The following is a 21,248-nucleotide window of genomic DNA, read 5'->3' as shown; positions in this document are numbered from 1 at the left end:
TTGCTTGTCATCTTTCATATTGATTTGTTTATCTGTCTTTATCACACTTTGTTATGCAAACCTTCCATAAACTAATAACATTCACGTATTAAGGATTTTATCTTGGAAAGAGCCAAGGTTTAGGACGACGCTTCAACAAAAATGCAAAGTATGAGGAATATAGGTGATATTGAAGGATACATTGCTGAAATCTTAGAATTCTGTATGTCAAAATCCAAAAAAAATACTCTTCCCCTTTCTAAATCCCTGATCAGCTATCATAATAAGCCAATCTAAATTTTGGTATATTGCCAAAAAGCATAAAAAATAACTTTTATGGTAAAAAAAAACAATTAGAAAACTCTTTTTCTTGTTTTTGATAAAGCAGAGAATCAGAATTAGTTTCATGTTTTTCACTATTTCTATCACTTTCTATTTTTTATTAACAATTTTTCTGTTTCTGTTTTCACCAAAAACAGGAATGTTTCCAACCTTCTAATCCATTCTTATTTTATTTTCTGTTTCATAATCACCAAATCTCCTTTTTTGAGCATTTTAGCTGCTTCTGCAATATGTTATGATTGATTAGCTTTCGATGTTCCCCAAGTTTAAATTCCTGAGGCAATTTTAGGCTCTAGAGATAGTCAAAGAGTTGCTCAGAGCAACTTTAAAGTCAAAATTCGAATGTATTCCCAGTCAGCACCCATCCAAAGTGAATTAATCCCTGTATTGCTGTAAAGGAAACAAACAACCTTTTTTTTTTTACATTCAGAACAGAGTATCTTTCCAAAGTCCTAAAAAAAAATTGTTAGTAATGCTTTTGCTAATAATTATGCTTACAAAGCCTAACATACAATTGTGACTAAAGATATGTAATAAAATTTTTTAACAATTGAAAACATTCTAAGAGAAAAAACTGAAGAATAAAATTCATGTTAGGTTTGTGCACCCAGAGGAGAATACCATTTTGGAAGGAGTCAACAGTTGTATTTTCACCAAAAGAATTAAATCCTTACAAAACTAGATTCATTATGTCTACATATGATGAAACTAAGACCTCTTACATTATGCTCAAACTTACATTAGAAAAAGAAAGTTCCTATTTTTGTATCTTTTCATGCCTTTTGAGTGTAACGTTTTATCTAAAAGAAAATTATTAACTATTAATAATTAGCAACTGGGACCAGGGAAACAGGTCTATACATAAATATTTATTTGGTACCTTCATGACAGCTGGAGGGGCAATATTAATAACATCTGGAACAACATGATGCTTTCCAAAACTTTCAGTCATTGCTTTAGAGCTGTAAAGGAGACAACCTAAAAAGACAAATATTAAAATAAAATTAGACAACAGAGAATTAAATAAAATATTTATTAATTAAAAAAATTAACTAAAATAAATTTTATGTTTAAAGTAAAATTTATTTATGACCCACAAATGAACATCAAACAGTTCATGGTAACAAACTGTAAGTAAGGAGTGACACAGCTCAATAGTGACCAAACTCTAATAAACGGAATTTTGATACCATTAGATATATCAAAAGAATCAGATTTTTATGCTGACTTCAAATGTTTCATTTAGTTTAGTGTTACCCATCAAACGTGACACGCCTGAGAAAATTTTTCTTATTTATAAAAAGGGAAACATCCCCCCTTGAAGTCACAAAGTCCTAATGAAAATCACATCATTAGATTCAGTGTATCAAAGAACCATAATGTAGAGGTTTCAAACTCCTATCTGCAAAAATGTAGAATTTTGTATTTTTTTTTGCCAGAAGAAAGATCATGGATGCATGTTTCTTTGTTGTTTTTCCCAGGGGTGATTATATCGACACAGTGGTCCTAGAATATTGCGAGAGGGCTCACTTGAACAGAAATTAAAGTTCTAGTGCCGTTTTAAGTGACCAAAAAATCGGAGGGCAACTTGACCCCCTCCCATACTCATTTTTTCCCAAAGTCACCTGGTCAAAATTTTGAGATAGCCATTTTGTTCAGTATATTCAAAAAATCTAATAACCATGTCTTTGATGATGACTTAATCCCTCACAGTCCCCACTGGAAGGGCTGCAAGTTATGAACTATGCCCATTGTTTAACATAGTATTATTACTATTACTGCTACTAACAACTCACTGCAGCGTCAAGCCGCCTGAGGCTAACACAGCTACGCACACTCCTCCTCCATCCCAATTTATTCAAAGCCTCCCTTTTTACACCCTCCCAGGAAGTTCAGTGGCCACTGGAAAGCATACACACACTTTCAGAGTGGACTTTTCTGGTGGTGGGGGGGGGGGTCTTTGGGATGGGGTTACATGAGAGGATCTTTCCATGGAGAAAGGGAATTTGCCATGAACGGGGCGCCAGATTTCCCAGCATTATTTAAAAAACAATCAGAAATTAAACATAAAAAAAGTGTTTTCAACTGAAAGTAAGGAGTAAAATTAAAACCTAAAACAAACAGAATTTATTACGTATCCGTGGGGGTTTGCCTTCTAGTCAATACCATGCTCTTTACACTAAAGGTCGAATTTTCTAATTCTTTAAGAATGATCCCTGAATCACAAAGGCTGTATAAATAGAATATCTAGCTCTTTTGAAAGTACTTAAAAAAAACTATAGCGTCAAGAGCAAGGTATTGACTAGAGGGCAAACACTTTCATCTGCATAATAATTTCTGTTTGTTTTAAGTTTTAATGTTGCTCCTTACCTTCAGTTGATAGAACTAATTTTTTTAAAATTTGATTACACCCACAGATGAACACCGCAGAGTAGTGAAAAATTCAATAGAAAAAACTAACAGAACAATATCATAAACAACATATATAACACAACAACAAAAAAACAACACAACACACAACAATGAAAACGAAGATATCATTACTGAGAACAAAAACAATTTAACCAGTATTATTGTGGAAAAAGCTGATTATAGGGTTGTTAACAGAAACAAAAGATATTTGCAATAATATTGCAAACAACCCACAATTGGTCACACTGACCAGGTCTGACAAACTGACAAACCTGGTCACACTGACCAGGTGAGCAAGGTGCTAGCATAAAGAGACTTGATTGACTCATAAATGAATGCAGTAACAAAACTTTTCCAAATTATTATTTTAAACAAGAGCTAAGAGCTCATATGGCACTTGTGACGAGGCGAGAAGAGCTAAGAGCCAAGAGATCATATGGTATGAGCTCTAACAAAATTCTGTGAATCAATAGATTGATTTAAAAAGGAAAATAAGAGGCTTAATGCCGGTCAGGATTTAAAAAAAGAGCTCTGAGTCAAGATGTCCATCTAAATATCAAAATTCATTAAGATCCGATCACCCACTCGTAAGTTATAAATACCTAATTTTTTCTAATTTTTCCTCTCCCTTTAGCCCCCCAGATGGTCGAATCTGGGAAAACGACTTTATCAAGTCAAATTGTGCAGCTCCCTGACACGCCTATCAATCTTCATCGTCCTAGCACGTCCCGAAGCACCAAACTCGCCAAATCACTGAGCCCCTCCCCCCAACTCCCCCAAAGAGAGCGAATCCAGTACAATTCTGTCAATCACGTATCAAGGACATTTGTTTATTCTATCCACCAAGCTTCATCCCCATTCCTACACTCCAAGTGTTTTTCCAAGATTTCCCCATCCAACTCCCCCCAATGTCAAACGATCTGGTCGGGATTTGAAATAAGAGCTCTTAGACATGAATTGTTCCTAAAAATCAAATTTCATTAAGATCCGATCATCTATTCGTAAGATAAAAATACCCCAATTTTCACGTTTTCCAAGAATTCCAGTTTCCCCCTCCAACTCCCCCCAACGTCACAGGATCTGGTCGGAATTTAAAATAAGAACTTTAAAGCACAAGATCCTTCTAAATATCAAATTTCATTAAGATCTGGTCACCCTTTCGTAAGTTACAAATACCTCAATTTTCAAAATTACCCCCCCCCCTCCAATTCCACCAAAGAGAGCAGATCCGGTCGGTGGTTATGTCAGTCACGTATCTTACACAGGTTTTTATTCTTCCCATCCAGTTTCATCCTGATCTCACCGCTTTAAGTATTTTCTAAGATGTCCAGCCCCCCCCCCCAATTACGCTTGATCCGGTTGAGATTTAAAATAAGAGATATGAGTTACGAGGTCCTTCTAAATATGAAGTTTCATGAAGATCCGATCACTCCTTCGTAAGTTAAAAATACGTCATTTTTTCTTATTTTTCAGAATTAACCCTCCCCCCCCCCAATAGATCGGATCCATTCCAATTATGTAAATCACGTATGTAAGACTTCTGCTTATTTTTCCCACCAAGTTTCATCCCGATCCCTCCAATCTAAGCGTTTTCCATGATTTTAGGTTCCCCCACCCCAAACTTCCCCCAACGTGACCAGGTCCAGTCAGAATTTAAAATAAGAGCTTTGAGACACGATATCCTTCTAAATATCAAATTTCATTGAGATCCGATAATCCGTTCGTAAGTTAAAAATACCTCATTTTTATAATTTTTCAGAATTAACCCCTCCCTCAACTACCCCAAAGAGAGCGGATCCGTTCCGGTTATGTCAATCATGTATCTAGGACTCGTGATTATTTTTTCCACCAAGTTTCATCCCGATCCCTCCACTCTAAGTGTTTTTCAAGTTTTAGGTTCCACCTCCCAACTCCCCCCCCCCCCCCCCCAGTGTCACCAGATCTGGTCGGGTTTCAAATAAGAGCTCTGAGCCACGATATCCTTCTAAATATCAAATTTCATTGAGATCCGATCACCTGTTCGTAAGTTAAAAATACCTCATTTTTTCTAATTTTTCAGAAATAACCCCCCCCCAACTATCCCAAAGAGAGCGGATCCGTTCCGTTTATGTCAATCATGTATCTAGCACTTGTGTTTATTTTTCCCACCAAGTTTCATCCCGATCCCTCCACTCTAAGTGTTTTCCAAGTTTTAGGTTTCCCCCTCCCAACTCCCCCCCCAATGTCACCAGATCCGGCCGGGATTTAAAATAATAGCTCTAAGACACGATATCCTTCTAAACATCAAATTTCATTGAGATCCGATCACCCGTTCGTAAGTTAAAAATACCTCATTTTTTCTAATTTTTCAGAATTACCCCCCCCCCCCCCAACAACCCCAAAGAGAGCGGATCCGTTCCGATTATGTCAATCATGTATCTGGGACTTGTGCTCATTTTTCCCATCAAGTTTCATCCCAATCCCTCCACTAAGTGTTTTCCAAGATTTTAGGTTTCCCCCCTCCAACTCCCCCCCCCAATGTCATCAGATCCGGTCGGGATTTAAAATAAGAGCTCTGAAACACAATATTATTCCAAACATCGAATTTCATTAAGATCCCATCACCCATTCATAAGTTAAAAATACTTCATTTTTTCTATTTTTTTCCGAATTAACCGACCCCCCCCCCCCCCAGATGGTCAAATTGGGAAAACAACTATTTCTAATTTAAGCTGGTCCCGTCCCTGATACGCTTGCCAAGTTTCATCGTCCTAGCTTACCTGGAAGTGCCTAAAGTAGCAAAACCGGGACCGACAGACAGACAGACCGACAGAATTGGCGATTGCTATATGTCACTTGGTTAATACCAAGTGCCATAAAAACTTTTCAAAAATATAGTTTTGCAAAGAAAGTAAAGAGCCATATAAAACTTGAGAGCAGCAGAAATGAAGTCCAATATTAATTCAAACTCAAAGCGACAAAAAATTACTATTAAAGAATAAATGAAGCTTGAAACAAACAACAATTAAATAAATGGTCATATCAAACATAAAAAAATTAGATACTGATATAAATATTTTAAAATGAGTGAAAATTAAATTGAATATTCAAGCCTAACTTAAAACAATCAAACATTACTTCCAGCAGGAGTTTGGTTACTACCCCAACTGTAAAAGTTACAAAGCATATTGCATCGTTTGCATTATATTGAAAACTATTGGTATTTTGAACAGTATGCTTTGTTTTTAAAAAAAATCAATGACAAATTAAAAACAAGTCACTATAATAAAAAAGAAGGCTGGTGAGATTTAGTGAAAATAAACTGAATATGTAATATATAATGATACTAATCTCTGGAAACTGAACAATTCTAGATTTTGTTTCACTTTTTTTATTACCAAGTCTGTTATTGGTTAATACACTGAAAATTTCTCCGTTTTTCATGTCTTTGACTGAAGAACTGAAATATTTGATTTTAATTTAACAGTTTCAATTAGTGTCTTTTGATTTCCCTGAAATTTTCAACATAGCCTTAGCCATTCATGATATATTGCAGATAGGCCTTTTTGACAACCTGGATGCACTATGCCATTCTGACAAGCACAATACAAATAAACCTTTTGACTTAATTCAATAGTATTAGCTGCAATATTAATAGTTTCAGTAGTATTTACAGTCACAGTCCAAATCGCAGTAGCAGTAGCATACTAATAGTAGTAGTCACAGTTACAAGCAGTTGCACTCACAAGTTGTAGCATTTGTAGTCACTATTGCATGTAGTCATGGTCAGAGTTGCAAATAGTCGCAGTTGCAGTCACAGTTGTAGCAGCAATAGTGGTCCTGAAAGTTTTAAGTTAATACCCTCAGTCATTTCAAAGATATTGCAAATATGTCCTTTTGATAAATTGGATGCACATAGTATCTTTTTACTTAGTTAACCATACCCTTCAACAATTCCTGAAGTTTCACCTCAATATCCTTAGCCTTTTCTGACACACCTAGGATCAAATATTCATTCTTTTTTTCCAAATGATAAATTCTGTGTGTAGACAATGGACACATTTCATAATTTATAACCCTTCTTCAAGGAGCTGTAGGGGGCATAATATCCCCACTGGCAAAGTTATTAGACTTTTGACTATTTTGACCAAAGTGGCTATTTTGCAGTTTTGATAAGTGATTAGACTCTTTGGCCTCCAAGCACTATTACACATGCCCAGAAAGTTTCAACTTAATACACTCAGCCATTTCAGACACATTGCCAATGCACCCATTTGACAACCAGCATGCACATAGTGTGTTCAGATTTTGTTCAGCAGCCCCCTCAATATTTCCTGAAAGTACCCACAAGCAGATGTATTTGCAGGCATAAATAGTTGCAGTCCCAGTTGCAAATAGTTGCACACAGTTGCAAATTGTAGCTGTCACTGTTGTAGCAACAATAGTAGTAGTGCTGGCCCTGAAAGTTTTATGTTAATAGCCTATGCTGTTACTAACATACGTCAAATTCACCCTATTACTAGCCTGGATGCAAACAGTGTCTTTTAATTTAGTTTGTCTTTTAACACCCTTAAATTTTTTGGATACACACATGATCACATATTCTCTTTTTTGAAATGATAATCAAGTTTGCAAACAATAGCCAAGTTAATAGTTTACAACCCTCTCCCTGGGGGTTCTGGAATGCATGATGACCTCAGGGGCATACTTATTAGACCTTTAGACTACTTTGAATAATTTTTTTTCAAATTTTGTTCAATATCCCCCTCAAAATTTCCAAGAGTAGTTGGAAAATTTGTGCTTTGGTTTTACACATAGAATACTTATTTTTATTCAATAGCCTCCTCAAAATGTCCTGAGGGTAGTTGCAAGTGGTCACCACTGAAAATCACCTTAGTAACTATAGCAGTCACAGGTAGTTGCACAGTAGCTATTGCAGTAGTAGTGGCTGTGAAACTTTAAAGGTAACACCCTTGCCCATTCCTAAGATATTGCAGAAATGCCTTTTTGATAATCTTGGATGCACAGTGTCTTACACTCTCGCTCAACTTACCCCTCAGTATTTATTGAACCTTCACTCCAATACCCTTGGCTTTTTTGGGTACACCCAGGATCAAATACTCCCCTCTTTCCCAAGGTTAATCTTAACATTAAAAAAAGACAAATTCAATAAATCACATTCCTTACCTGAGGAACTATGGGTGCATGGCATCCCCAGAGGCCCAATTGTTAGACCTTTTAACTATTTTGAAAAAAATCCATTTCAAAATTTCTCTCAGTGTTAAGGGCGACATCTAGAAAGACAAGATGAGGGGGCTGGTTGCCTTCTGATCACTCTTCAACATATGCCTCAGCATGTCTTGAAAGTTTCATCTTAATATCCTTAGCTGTTCCTTAGATACTGCTGTTGCACCCTTTTAACAACCATCCTGCATAACCTTTGGCCTGCAAGCCAAAGCCTTTGACAAAGTTGAACACTCATACCTGTTGCTGAAGCTTAAAGCTTACCAGGTGCATGAGGATGTGATTGATTGGATTGGAGCATTCCTAACTGGTAGATCTCAACGTGTCATGATCTACACTGATAATGGCGATCCAGTTTTCTCCTCCACTTCCCCGGTTATAAGCAGCGTCCCACAGGGAACCATCCTTGGGCCAACGTTGTTCAGCATATATATTAACGACTGTATACAACTTATCTATGCAACCTTTTAACATTATATGCTGACGACTGTAAGCTCATTGGGCCTGCTGAAACTGAAGAAGAAAGAGGGTTTTGAAGCTGAGGGAAAAGTTGGGGCTGTACAAATTATATTTTAAATTCTAATTCCAGTTATCACTGGTAATTTCTGCATAGTAGCATATTAGTCCATGAGCCCTGCAGGCAGCAGGGCAAGGTCTGCATTCTGATTGGTTGAATTGTTAATTAATCAGAATACAGACCTTGCCCTGCTGCCCATGAGGCTCATGGACTAATATGCTTTGCTCTATAGTAATGTTATTTGTAAACAAAATCAGATGTTTGTTTTGTTTAGATACAGCTGGCTAGTTTAAACTCATAAGTGAAAGTGGACAATCTTGGATATTAACATTAATGGATACATGAGTTTTTTTTACTTATCTTTTGGCTTCCTACAATACAGAAATCACCAGTGATAACTGGGATTAGTATTTAAAATATAATTTTATTTATAGTGTACAACCCCAAAATTTCCCTTGGCTTCAAAAACCTACCCATTTTATGCATTTTTCACAGGGTAGTGTTCTTGGCCCCACCATGTTCAATATTTTCATAAACAATGCTCCTCTAGTGCTTAAAAGCAGGATGACGCTATATACTGATGATTCCAAGGTAATTGGCCAAGCTAGCACTCTGGAGGATACTTCCCAACTTCAAATAAACATTGATCTCCTTAGCGTGTGGGCGAAATCTTGGCTACTCACTTTCAATGTGTCAAAATGTCATGTTTTACACTTTGGGCACAAGAATATCATTACAACTTACTCTCTTTATGGTCAGCTCCTTTCTCCAGTATTGGAAGAATGTGACCTAGGAGTAATTCTCAACAATCATCTTAAATATAGCACTCATGCAGAGAAGGCAGAAGCATCAGCTAGCTCATCACTAGGGCTCATAAAAAGAACAATTTCCTCCCATTCTCCTAAAATTCTGAACCTTTTGTATAGAGGACTTGTTTGGCCAAGGCTTGGGACAGGCATGGTCCTTGCACCCCCCCCCCTTTTTTTCAAAAAAGAAGTTAAAATTCTTGAAGATGTCCAGAGAAGAGCCACTAAGATGGTGAGTGGACTGCATGAGCTCCCTTACCCTACAAGGCTATGCAAGCTGAAACTCCTAACTCTGGTTTACAGAAGAAGATGGGGTGATGCCATTCTGGTTCATAAACTTATTAATTCAAAGGCAGTTCCTGATCTTCTTCCTCTGGCATCTCAGGACTCTCATACAAGGGGACATAACTTGCAGTTATCCAGGCATTTCTCCTAGAAGCAGCAACATGCCCATTTTCTTACCAACTGTGTTGCCAACCTCTAGAACAAATTACTGCCAGATACCATTGCTGCCCAAACCACAGACAGCTTTAAGAACCATCTTGACAATGAATGGTCAAAAAAAGAATGGAAGTATAACTGGGAAGCACTCAAATTAGCAACATCAAACCACTAGTAAATACAAAGTGTATTTATTCAACTATGTGTTATGTATTATCAACTCTGGAGTTTCTACAAGGAAAAATCCTTAGATTGCTCCAAACTGCAATTTAAGGTAATTTAGTTTGTTGAAGGGAGATTTTAGAAAGCTAAAAGAAGGATGTATTTCTAGAATTAACATTTCTAAGTGCTATAGTATGGAAACTATTCTGCTTTGTAGCATAGTTTCCAGTTTATACAGCTTGTGCTGAAACTAAAGCTTTACTAATCATTACTGAAAGTTTCATTTTCTTAAGCTAAAACTAACTGCAGTAAAATTCTTGTTTAGTGACTTCTTGCTATCTAGGAAAGGGGTTAGGTTAGAAAAATGAAACTTTCAGGGATGGATCTACAGGCTAAAGTATGTCCCAGGAAGGTATTTTGAAGAACCTACCTCCACTCCCTCTCCCTCTAGAGGATCCAGACATTTGATGACCTTTAAAAATATGTGCTATAAAAAATATGTGTTGTAAAAGTGAAACCTTGCAAAATAGATCTTCTGCTTGAATGAAGTACAGCAAAATTGTTTTCAGCTTCACAACTTTGCTCAATCCCAATTTATGAGGTTTTAAAGATATGCAAATACATTTCCCAAATTTTGAAGAAAAAAAACATTGATATGGCTCAGAATTCTACTCAAACAACAGGCATTGCATTTTCAGAACTAAAGGCACAGAAAAAGCAACTGGTAATTTAAAACTAAGGTAAAATGTTGTTTTGTCAAAATTTCTACAGGTATAGACCTGTCATGTAGGCAAATTTCAGGGCTCTCTGAGGGAGAAGAAGTAGAGATGGGTACTTTAAAATACCTTCATGGAATATACTTTAGCCTGTAGACCCATCCCTGAAAGTTTCATTTTCCTAGCCTAACCCCATTCTGAGATAGCAAGAAGTCACTCAACTAGAATTTTACCATAACTGCTTATATAGCTACGTGGAGATAAGGAAACATGTTAAGAAAACAATTCTTACTTTATAATATGCAGAATAATCATAGCTAACACATTTTGCATGCAGTCTCTTTATGCTTTACCCCTTTATACTTTAGCCTGTAGACCCATCCCTGAAAGTTTCATTTTCCTAACCTAACCCTGTTCTGAGATAGCAAGAAGTCACTCAACTAGAGTTTTACCGTAACTGTTTATATAGCTACTTGGAGATAAGGAAACATGTTAAGAAAACAATTCTTACTTTATAATATGAAGAATAATCATAGCTAACACATTTTGCATGTAGTCTCTTTATGCTTTACCCCCCCCCCCATAATGTGCAAATATAGCCTATAACCCAAATTAGGTCTATATATTTTTTAAAGCATGATAGCCTACCACCTGTTATTTTTATTTTGTTTTTGTTTCACCACAGTTGATTCAATTTACAGGTACTTGGGGTTGAAACAACTGTGACACATACTGAGAATAGATACAAAATATACAATTTGGGCTGTATAGGATATTTGCAAATCAGAAGGGGGGGGAGGGTAAAGTGTAGCAGAGCTGGATGCAAATGATATTAACTATGATTATTATGCATATTCTACAGCAAGAACTGTTTTCTGAAGATATAAACTAAATAATTTGGGCTATATATTTGCACAATAGGGGGTTTGCAGGTAAAGTGTAGCAAGGATGCATGCAAAACATGTTAACTCTGATTATTCTGTACATTACGAAGTAAAATTTGTTTCCTTAACGTTTCCTTATCTCTAGGTAGCTATCTAGGCAAATACCAACCCAACCTCTCTTCAAGATAGCAAGAAGTAGGCAATCTAAACTAGAATTATAGGCATACCATTGTTTTTAGGCTTACTGTGCAAGTATTAAGCCTAATTCATTGGACATTTACCTTTAATGGTAAAATTCTAGTTAATTGACTTCTTGCTATCTCAGAAAGGGATTAGGTTAGGAAAATGAAACTTTCAGGGATGGGTCTACAGGCTAAAGTATGTCCCGGGAAGGTAATTTTAAAGTGCCCACCTCCAATCCTTCTCCCTCTAAAGGGCCCTAAAATTCGCCTACTTGACAGGTCTATACCTATTGAAATTTTGACAAAACAACATTTTACCTAAATTTTCAGTTACTAGTTGCTTTTTCTCTGCCTTTACTTCTAAAACTGCAATTCCTGTTATTTGAGTAGAATTTTTAGCCATATCAATGTTTTTTTTCAAAATTTAGGAGATGTATTTGCATATCTTTAACACGTGCTTCCAATCATTGTACTATGAGAAATTTCATAAATCTTGTAGTACAGGGAGGAAGAAGCTGACTGAATATCCCTTTTGGTCGAGTATTTTCTAGCTCTATATATATAAGTTATAGTGCCTTGTACATAGTTTACTCTCCTTTTGCCTTCCTTGACTGAATGTCAAAACTAGATGTGCCTGGCCCCCTTCTGGAAGTGGGCCAGCCCTGGGGGGATGTACATCCCTCTGATGATGATTAAGCCAGTCATGATGATAGTACAGCCACAATATTAGCTGTTGAAGATGTTTCACCTTGTACTAGAAGTCAATCAGACTCCAATGATGATTTTCAGCTAGTTGAAAGCAGAAAGAGAAAGAAAATCTCCAATACCCCTCCTGAAATTACCCCTAAGCCAGAATTACTGAGAATCAACCTGAAACAAGCTACAAGATCCCCTCTACCCAAACCTCTTGTGCATTTCACCCCAACTAACAAATCAGAGATGTTCACAACTAAAGAAATTTTAAATATCAGGATGTACCTTTACAAAACATTGAAATGCAACTTTATTGCAAATATTACAAGAGATGGAGTCCTAGATGTTTTGTTACTGGATGGTAAAGACAACAAAAAAGCCCTAGAAATTAGCTGCATCAATAACATATATGTCATAGCTAGTTTAAAATCAACATTACAAACAGGACAACAACAGAAAATTGTGATTTACAATGTCCCCCCTGAAATCCCACTAGCAGATCTTAAAGAAGGGCTAATGAACTCCAAAGGTGAAGAAATACCAGTGCTGGAGGCCTTCCGACTGGATAGGCCAAATGAAGCTAGACTTGTATTGAGCAAAAGTGTCTGGTTAATTTTACCTCTGTCAACAATGGTAGAAAAAATTTTCCTCTTTGGCCAGCCAAAGCCATTTAGATTATACCAAGAAAAGCCTATACAGTGCATCAAATGCACTGCCCAATAATAAATATTACCCAATGTAATATTTGTCTTGAAGAGCACTCACACCAATCCTGTGGTTCTAAGCCTAAGTGCGCCAATTGTAAAGGAGATCACAACTCATTTGACAAAAGAGCATACCCCAAATATTTGGAAAGGCATAAAGTTTTGAAAATTTCCAGGAAAGAAAACCTACCAGTGGGAATAGTTGCAAAATCATACAGCAATATTCTCAAGGAAAACATTCCTACTTTAAAGGAAAGTACTAAGACTCTTCCATGGAAGTGGGCCCCTAGCATAATTAGTACACCACAGCAAAGATCCTCAACAAGTAGTATTGCATCTCCATTGACTAGCCCTAAATCTCTTCTGGCTGATTTAAATTTCACCCCTTCAGGAAGAAGTAACAAATCTAAAAATAATGACTCCAAGCCTCAAAAAAGTAACAATGCCCCCATGCCTAGTGTACTGCCTGATTCTGCAATATCTGCCAAAGATCATATTGCTCTATCCAAGCTGATACAGTACCTGATCTCAGTCACCTTTATTTCCCAAATAGATATACCAAAACATCTGAAGGCCACCATTCTGAGAGAAATAGCTGTACACTATTTTTCTAAATCTGTTGTTGAAGAAGCAGATAGTGAGGTTATTAGTATCCTCAACCAATGTCAGGCTCTCCATTGTCTCACAGAAATACATGACTAATGATATTTCTGTCCCTTTAAAGATACTCCAGTGGAATTGTGCATCAATTAATACAATGAAACTAGTGGACTTATCTGATTACATAACACAGAACAATGTTAATATTGTGTGTCTCCAAGAAACTAATCTACATAGACTAAAAAAGATTACCCTGCCTGGTTATAAGTGCTATCGTAAAGACTGGGGTACAAACAGGAAAGGCGGTGGTGTAGCAATTTTTATAGATAGTAATATTATCCATTTCCCTTTGCCTACAGTTTGCTACGATTTTGAAATAGATGTGATTGGAGTATCTATCAACTTAAATAATGGTAAACATATAAAAATCAAATCCTTTTATAACCCATGAGGTGAAACAGATATCCTTAATATTCTTGAGAAAGAAACAGTTGGAGGAAAAACTCTTATACTTGGTGATTTTAATGCTCACAGTCCATTATGGGAAGTAACTACCTATGAAAATAAGGCTGGAGAAAGTATAGAACAACTTCTGATAAATGATACTAATCTCTCTTTGTTTACTCCTTATAACTTCCAGACCAGATTTGATTCTTGTAATAATAGTTTGTCCACAATTGATCTCCAGATTGGCCCCACATATCTTAATGCAATGTTTAATATTACAAAGGTCCCTGAACTGCAAACAGATCATATAGCCATTCTTACTTCATTAAGCAGCACACAAGTTATGTCCACAAATCCCAAGCCAAAGTATAATACCAAAAAAGCAAACTGGCCACTTTTCCAAGATATACTTGTATCTTTTGATTACTCAGAGGTATATAACCTACTAGATATAGATAAAAAAGTTGAGAAATTATCATCTTGCATGATACTGATTCCCTCATTTGTAATAATTATTTACTGACAATTGCTAGTAGTGACCACCTAGTTATTCTGTCTGTGCTGTCCCTAAATAGTCGTCCTCAGACTTTCACCGACTATGAGGCAATACAGCAGGAACTTTCATCTGCAAACTGGTCAATGCTTATAACCAGTGACATCAATGAGTCGTGGCTAAATTTCAAAAAAACTCTTCTTGCTCTTGAAAAGAAACATTCCAGGGTTATTTTTAGGAAACAGCCCAAAACACTTCCCTTCCTCACTAAGGAAGTTAAGAAGCTGATTAACCAGAAATCTAGAGCTTGGAAACGGTATATAAAGAAGAGGAACCTGGAGACCCTGTCATTTTATAAGGCAGTACGGAATCGTGTAACAGATTCTGTAAAAAAAACTGAAATCTGCCTACAAGGAAAATTTGGCTTCTGAGATCAAGTTAAACCCAAAATCTTTTTGGAGACATGTCTCTTCTAAAAACCCAAATCATCATACTATTCCTGACCTTGTTGACCACAGTGTATTACACTCATCTCCAATAGATAAGGCTGACATTCTAAATGCACAATTTGCTTCTGCCTTTACCCAAAATTCAGGCACCTCCTCACCAGATCCTCCATTGTATGAAGTGCTTTTCCCTATGCCTGATCTGTCAGTAGGTGAATTAATGGTTTTCAATAGCCTTGAGAAGCTTGATGTAAATAAGTCAAAGGGACCAGATGGTGTTCATCCACGTCTTCTTAGGGAGTGTTGGAAAGCTCTCAGCTACCCCCTGTGCATGCTATTCCGGTTATCTCTTCAAAATGGGGAACTACCGCATGATTGGAAAACATCTTATATAACCCTGATCCATAAAAAGGGACGAAGAGACTGAGCAGAGAATTACCGTCCCATAAGCATCACCTCTGCAGTTGTTAAGGTGCTTGAGAGATTTGTTAATAAAGCTCTAATTGAACATCTTGAGGTCAATAATATCCTTTCCACATCACAACATGGTTTCAGATCTGGTAGATCTGTGGACACTAACCTTATCCAAACATATGAATTAGTGACTACACTGCTTGATGAGGTTTTTTCTGTCGACATGATTCTTCTTGATCTGTCCAAAGCATTCGACAAAGTTTGTCATGAATTCCTCATAATCAAATTGAGGGCTGCAGGTGTCAACAAAGGTGCTGTACAGTGGATTATGGGCTTCCTTTCTGAAAGATCACAGAGTGTCAGAGTTTTTGATTTGCAAGGAACTCCTCATTTCTCTTCTCCCACAACTGTATTAAGTGGCGTGCCCCAGGGCACTATTCTTGGCCCAAAACACTTTTCAACTTCTGTTAACAAATTACCCACCCTTCTTTCAAATCTTATTACCCTTTACGCTGATGACTCAAAACTAGTTGGAAAAGCAGCTACTCCCTCTGACCAGCAATCAATTCAAACAGATCTTGATAGTCTAGAAAGATGGGCTAACATGTGGCTTCTGACTTTCAATGTTGACAAATGCCATGTAATTCATTTTGGCAAAAATAACAAGCATCATAAGTATCTCCTTCAAGACAACTTCCTTTCTGCTGTTTCTGATGAAAGAGATCTTGGGGTTATTGTAGATCACCAATTAAAGTTTAGCAGCCATGCTAAGTCTGTTTCATCTTCTGCAAATAAAACCCTTGGTATCATAAAAAGAACCATCTCCAGCCAACACCCTAGAGTTCTTATGAAGTTATATAAGGCGCTTGTACGTCCACGCCTGGAGGTTGGAATGTCATTGGCAGCCCCTTTCTTCAAAAAAGATAGGAAGTTGCTTGAGGATGTCCAGCGTCGTGCCACTAAGATGGTTACCAACATGAATAAATTTCCATACAAAGAAAGACTATGTCGTTTGAAGCTGCCGACGCTGACATACCGATGGAAAAGGGGTGACATTATTTTAACCAAAAAAATCCTCTCTAAAAATACCCTTCCCGGTCTCTTTGCACAGCCCTTGCATTCTGGTACTAGAGGACATTCTTTGAAGCTCTCCATGCAGCGTTCCACGAGTAGACATAGAAGCCACTTCTTCAGCCAAAGAATCATCAATATGTGGAACCAGCTCTCTGAAGAAACAGTTTCTGCTACTTCAATTGACATGTTCAAGTCCCACCTTGATAGGGAATGGCTCTGCCAGGAGTTCCTTTACAATTGGGAAGCTGCAGAGTCCTCCACAAGAGTCTAATCTAACAGCCACAATCTACACCAAACGAATTCTTTTTTTTCTCATGGAGCATCACAAGGATGGATAATCCTTATATCGCTCCAAGCTGCGATTTAAGGTAATTTAAGGTAGATATAGATAAAAAAGTTGAGAAATTATCATCATGGTTAGTTGCTGCTGCTGATGCAGCCATTCCAAAATACTGTAATAAGAAAAAGCTAAATCTTAAGAGGCTGCCTAAGACATGGTGGGATGATAACTGTTAATTAGCAAAACAAACTAGAAAAAAAGCCAGAAAGCATTTTCAGAAACATCCCTCACCTACCACACATCTTGAGCATAAACATGCAATAGCAAAGCTCAAAAGAATATGCAGAAAGTCCAAAAAGATAGCATGGGATAGGTTCTGCTCCCAGATTGACTCCCAAACAGCCTTAACAAAAGTCCACAATTATATCAGCCAACTGAATCGTTACAATAAACCTATTGATGATAGGAAATATGATATATGTGTTAATAATAGATATATTCTTAGTGACAAAGAGAAAACTGAACTGTTTGCAGAGCATTGTAAAAAAGACATTGCAAGACAGTCCCTAAGACAACCTCCCTTTTGTGTTCTGCCAAAATCCTGCTCACATAAACTTTCTCTTGAAAAGCCCTTCCTGTTTGAAGAAATGAAGCAAGCCATCAGCCTTAGCAATCCAAAATCAACTCCTGGACACAATGATATCCATATAAATTGGATTACAAAAACGCCAGATTTATTTAAATATGCACTTTTGCACATTTACAATCATATATGGGCCCGTCACAAAATTCCTAGATCTTGGAAAAAAGCTATAGTCAATCCCATTCTTAGGCCTGGCCAGCCTTCAAACAATATTAAATCCTACAGGCCAATTTCAATGTTAACAACAATAGGAAAAATCCTGGAACAACTGATTTTAAATAGGGTTGAATGGTTTGTAGGAGTTAACAACCTCTACCCCCCTGAATAAACAGGATTCAGAAAAGGGCACTGCTCACTGGACAATGTTGCTTGCCTTGAAAATGATGTATCCAACTCATTTAACCAAAGGCATTCAACCATCGCCATACTTTTTGATTGGGCTGATGCCTATGGTAATGTCATTCACCAAAAATTGCTGGAGGTATTAACGAATCTTGACTTTCCTATTGGCATTGTTAACCTGATCTATGATTTTCTAAATAATAGAACATTTGTTGTCCAAATTGGTAATTGTAGGAGCCACAAGCACCCTATTAAAGAAGGCTTATCCCAGGGAGCCATCCTTAGTCCTATACTGTTTAATCTATATATATATCTGAGTTTCAATTAAAACATGCATCATTTGGGCTCTATGCAGATGACCTAGTAATCTGGAAATCAAGCAGAAATGTCACTGATTTAGTCAAAGATCTTCAACAAGATATCCACATAATCTCTTGCTTCTCAGAAGCATTAGGTTTGTCTATCTCCACTTCCAAAACCAAAGCAATCCTATTTACCAGACAGAGACATTCAACCATACCAAATATAGTTGTGAATAACTCTACTATAAACTATGAATCTTCAGTGAAGTTATTGGGAATTGTTTTTGATTCCAAACTAATATGGCATGATCACATCAAATCACTCAAGAAGAATATAATCCAGAAACTGACCCTACTTAAACAACTTGCTAATTTGAAATGGGGTTCATCACCTAAAACAATGATAGATTTTTATAAAGTTTATATAAGGGCAAAAATGGAATATGGTATTCAATTTTTTGCTAATAGCTTGCCACAGATTTTTAACATGTTGGAGTCATTGCAAAATTCTGCAATCTGTATTGCTATGGGATTTCATAAGCATACTCCAATAATTAAAATGAGAAACCTGTCAGGGATCCCCTCTTTGGAAGAAAGAGCTTTACTTCAGAGAAGAAGATATTTCACCAGAATACAAGCATATGGTGATCAACATTATGTATACCAGAAAGTCTTTCATAACACACCCTCTATGATTTTGGTATCATCTACCTGGAATCTTTTTCTAAAGGAGGTTCCAGAGTGGTCTTCTCAGTGGATGGATACTTTTCCCTTTGTGGATTCCCCACCATGGGAGATGGACCATATTGAGTGTCACATGAGTATGCTAAAAAAGAATAAATCCTGCTATTCAGCAAAGGAAGTCAAGATAATTTTTTAAAATTATGTGAATACACATTTGCCCAGTTATATGCATGTTTACACTGATGAAGATTCTAAAGCTGGGGCAGCTGCCTGTATCCCTGATCTAAACCTGAATATTTTTGCCCCCTTCGAATTAATTCATCAGTACTTTTGGCTGAATTATTTGCAGTTTGACTTGTATTAGATGCTTTAAGTAAGCTTGGGACCTCTTCAAGAAATGTCTTGTTCCTGTCAGATTCCCTTTCATCAATTCATCTTCTCAACAAGATAAATTATCAAGCTGATGATTGTGACCTGAAAAATATATGCCTAATTGGATATCTGTTTTTGATGGGATGTGGTATTTCATTCCTTCACATTCCTAGTCATAAAGAAATCAAATATAATGAAATGGCAGATAATTTGGCAAATAAAGCTGCTGAGATCCCTCTGGCAAGAAATTTGAGAACAAAGAATTACAGACATGTTGTTAGAGCTAGAACAAATATTACTTACCAGTAATTTTTGTATCCTCCTTTCAAGTCTAAGGATTTTAATATGATCTACTAGCCTATAAGTTAAAAAGTGGAACAATTTTACTTAACACTGAACTTTTTAAATGGGGAATCCACCACACCCCACTATGTAGAAAATGCTGTCAGACAATGGAAAACGCTCAACATGTGCTATTTGATTGCATCCCAGGAGACTGAGGAATTATTGCCATCAATTAAAGATCCCCTTAACTTTTGATGCTCTCATCAATTGCTCCCTATCACATGACTTAGCAGCTATTATTTATAGGTTGATGATATCAATCCTGAAAAGACGCCATTATTAGCCTACTAACAACACGTTGCTTGTTGTCAACCAGCAGATTTTTTTCTAGGAATATTGCCAGAAGCTTTCAATAATCAGTGAAGTTTTTCCTGTAATGTCTAAGAGGTGAATGGACATCATACTGATCCACAGACCTCATAAACATAAGAAGAAGATATCTTTAAAACCTTATAGAATGGAATTGAACAAAGTTATGAAGCTGAAAACAATTTTGTTGTACTTCAATTAAGCAGAAGATCTATTTTGCAAGGTTTCACTTTTATAACACATATTTTTGAAGGTCATCAAAGGTCAGGGCCCTCTAGAAGGAGAGGGAGTGGAGGTAGGTACTTCAAAATACCTTCCTGGGACATACTTTAACCTGTAGGCTAGATTCATCCCTGAAAGTTTCATTTTCCTAACCTAACCCTTTTCAGAGATAGCAAGAAGTCAATTAACTAGAATTTTACCGTTGAATGCTATCAATTATCAAACATTTACATACTCACTGTTTTTATTAGGCAACCACATTGAAAGCTGATAAGTTCCCAAAGAATGTCTCCCAGGGGTAACTGACAGATTTCTGATGGTATTTACATGGCCTAGTACCCTCCACCGACCATTAGTCGCAATAGAGGGAATGAAAGATCGTTTACTTAGTAACCCCACGGTCCGAGTCAGGTTTAGGACATTCCCTGTAGAAACCATTGCCAGAAAAAAAAAATTCAAATACTTGCTTATGCCAAATTGAATGATGGTGATGAAATGGCTAATTAATATATACTGCCATCTATTAGCTTGCAAAACTGCGGCTTATCAGGAATTGTTACCACAAATTTTGTCCAAACTATCTTGTAATTCAACATTTTAGTTTGATAAATTCGTAGTTGACATCAAAACATAGCTAGAATGAAAATGAATGAATCAACTGATGCCTTTTTATGCTCTTTCATTGTTCAATAATCACTTTGGGGGTGAAATTACATTGTGAGTCTTTAATGGTGCCGCAAAAGATAAAACAGTCCATTGTAACCAACACAGTTTACAAACATGTTTCTAAACAAAAGGCCTAGTGTTAAAAATCGCCAATCACACCTCACTCAGAAATGGCAATTTTTATTTTCCTTAGTCTTAACAGTAAAATTTTATTTTGAAAACAAATGTGCAAATTTTTTTCAAAAGAGCCTAAAACCCTTTGAAAATGACGTCGAAGTTTGTCGCTTTAAAAAAAACTGTGCCAATTTGTTTTTATACTAATACTTTACTATTAAGATTAGTTTAAAAAATAATTACTTTTCTTGAATCAGCTGTATATTTTCATTTGCCGTTTTTTTTAGAAACACATTTTTTAAACTTTTGGTTACTAATTTACTAAGGACTGTTGTGAGTCCTTTTAGCTTTTTAAGGGCTCGAAATGTGATTTTTCCCTGCCTTTAACAATTTTTTTTTACTATTACTTGGATGCACTTACACTACTTTGATTT

General features: G+C 36.6%; 1 protein-coding gene across 4 annotated transcripts in view; it reads right to left on the bottom strand.

The window, feature by feature from the left end:
* The window catches only part of LOC136025404 (protein D2-like), a 29,766-nt gene extending 9,232 nt beyond the window's left edge, over positions 1–20,534 (bottom strand). The window contains exons 1-2 of one of the 4 annotated variants that reach the window (XM_065701416.1): positions 20,498–20,534; positions 1,202–1,299 (exon numbers count right to left, since the gene is read on the bottom strand). In XM_065701416.1, the coding sequence (XP_065557488.1) occupies positions 1,202–1,273 (72 nt within the window). In that variant the 5' untranslated portion in view covers positions 1,274–1,299; positions 20,498–20,534. Of the gene's footprint in view, positions 1–1,201; positions 1,300–20,273 lie in introns of all 4 variants that reach the window. The other 3 variants (XM_065701417.1, XM_065701415.1, XM_065701414.1) reach the window with 3 other exon arrangements.
* Positions 20,535–21,248: the final 714 nt, after the last annotated feature.

Source organism: Artemia franciscana, chromosome 3 (genome assembly GCF_032884065.1).
Source record: "Artemia franciscana chromosome 3, ASM3288406v1, whole genome shotgun sequence".
In the NCBI taxonomy this organism is placed as follows: Eukaryota; Metazoa; Arthropoda; class Branchiopoda; order Anostraca; family Artemiidae; genus Artemia; species Artemia franciscana.
The sequence above is the reverse complement of the archived record's forward strand: the minus strand, read 5'-3'. Positions and strand labels throughout refer to the sequence as shown.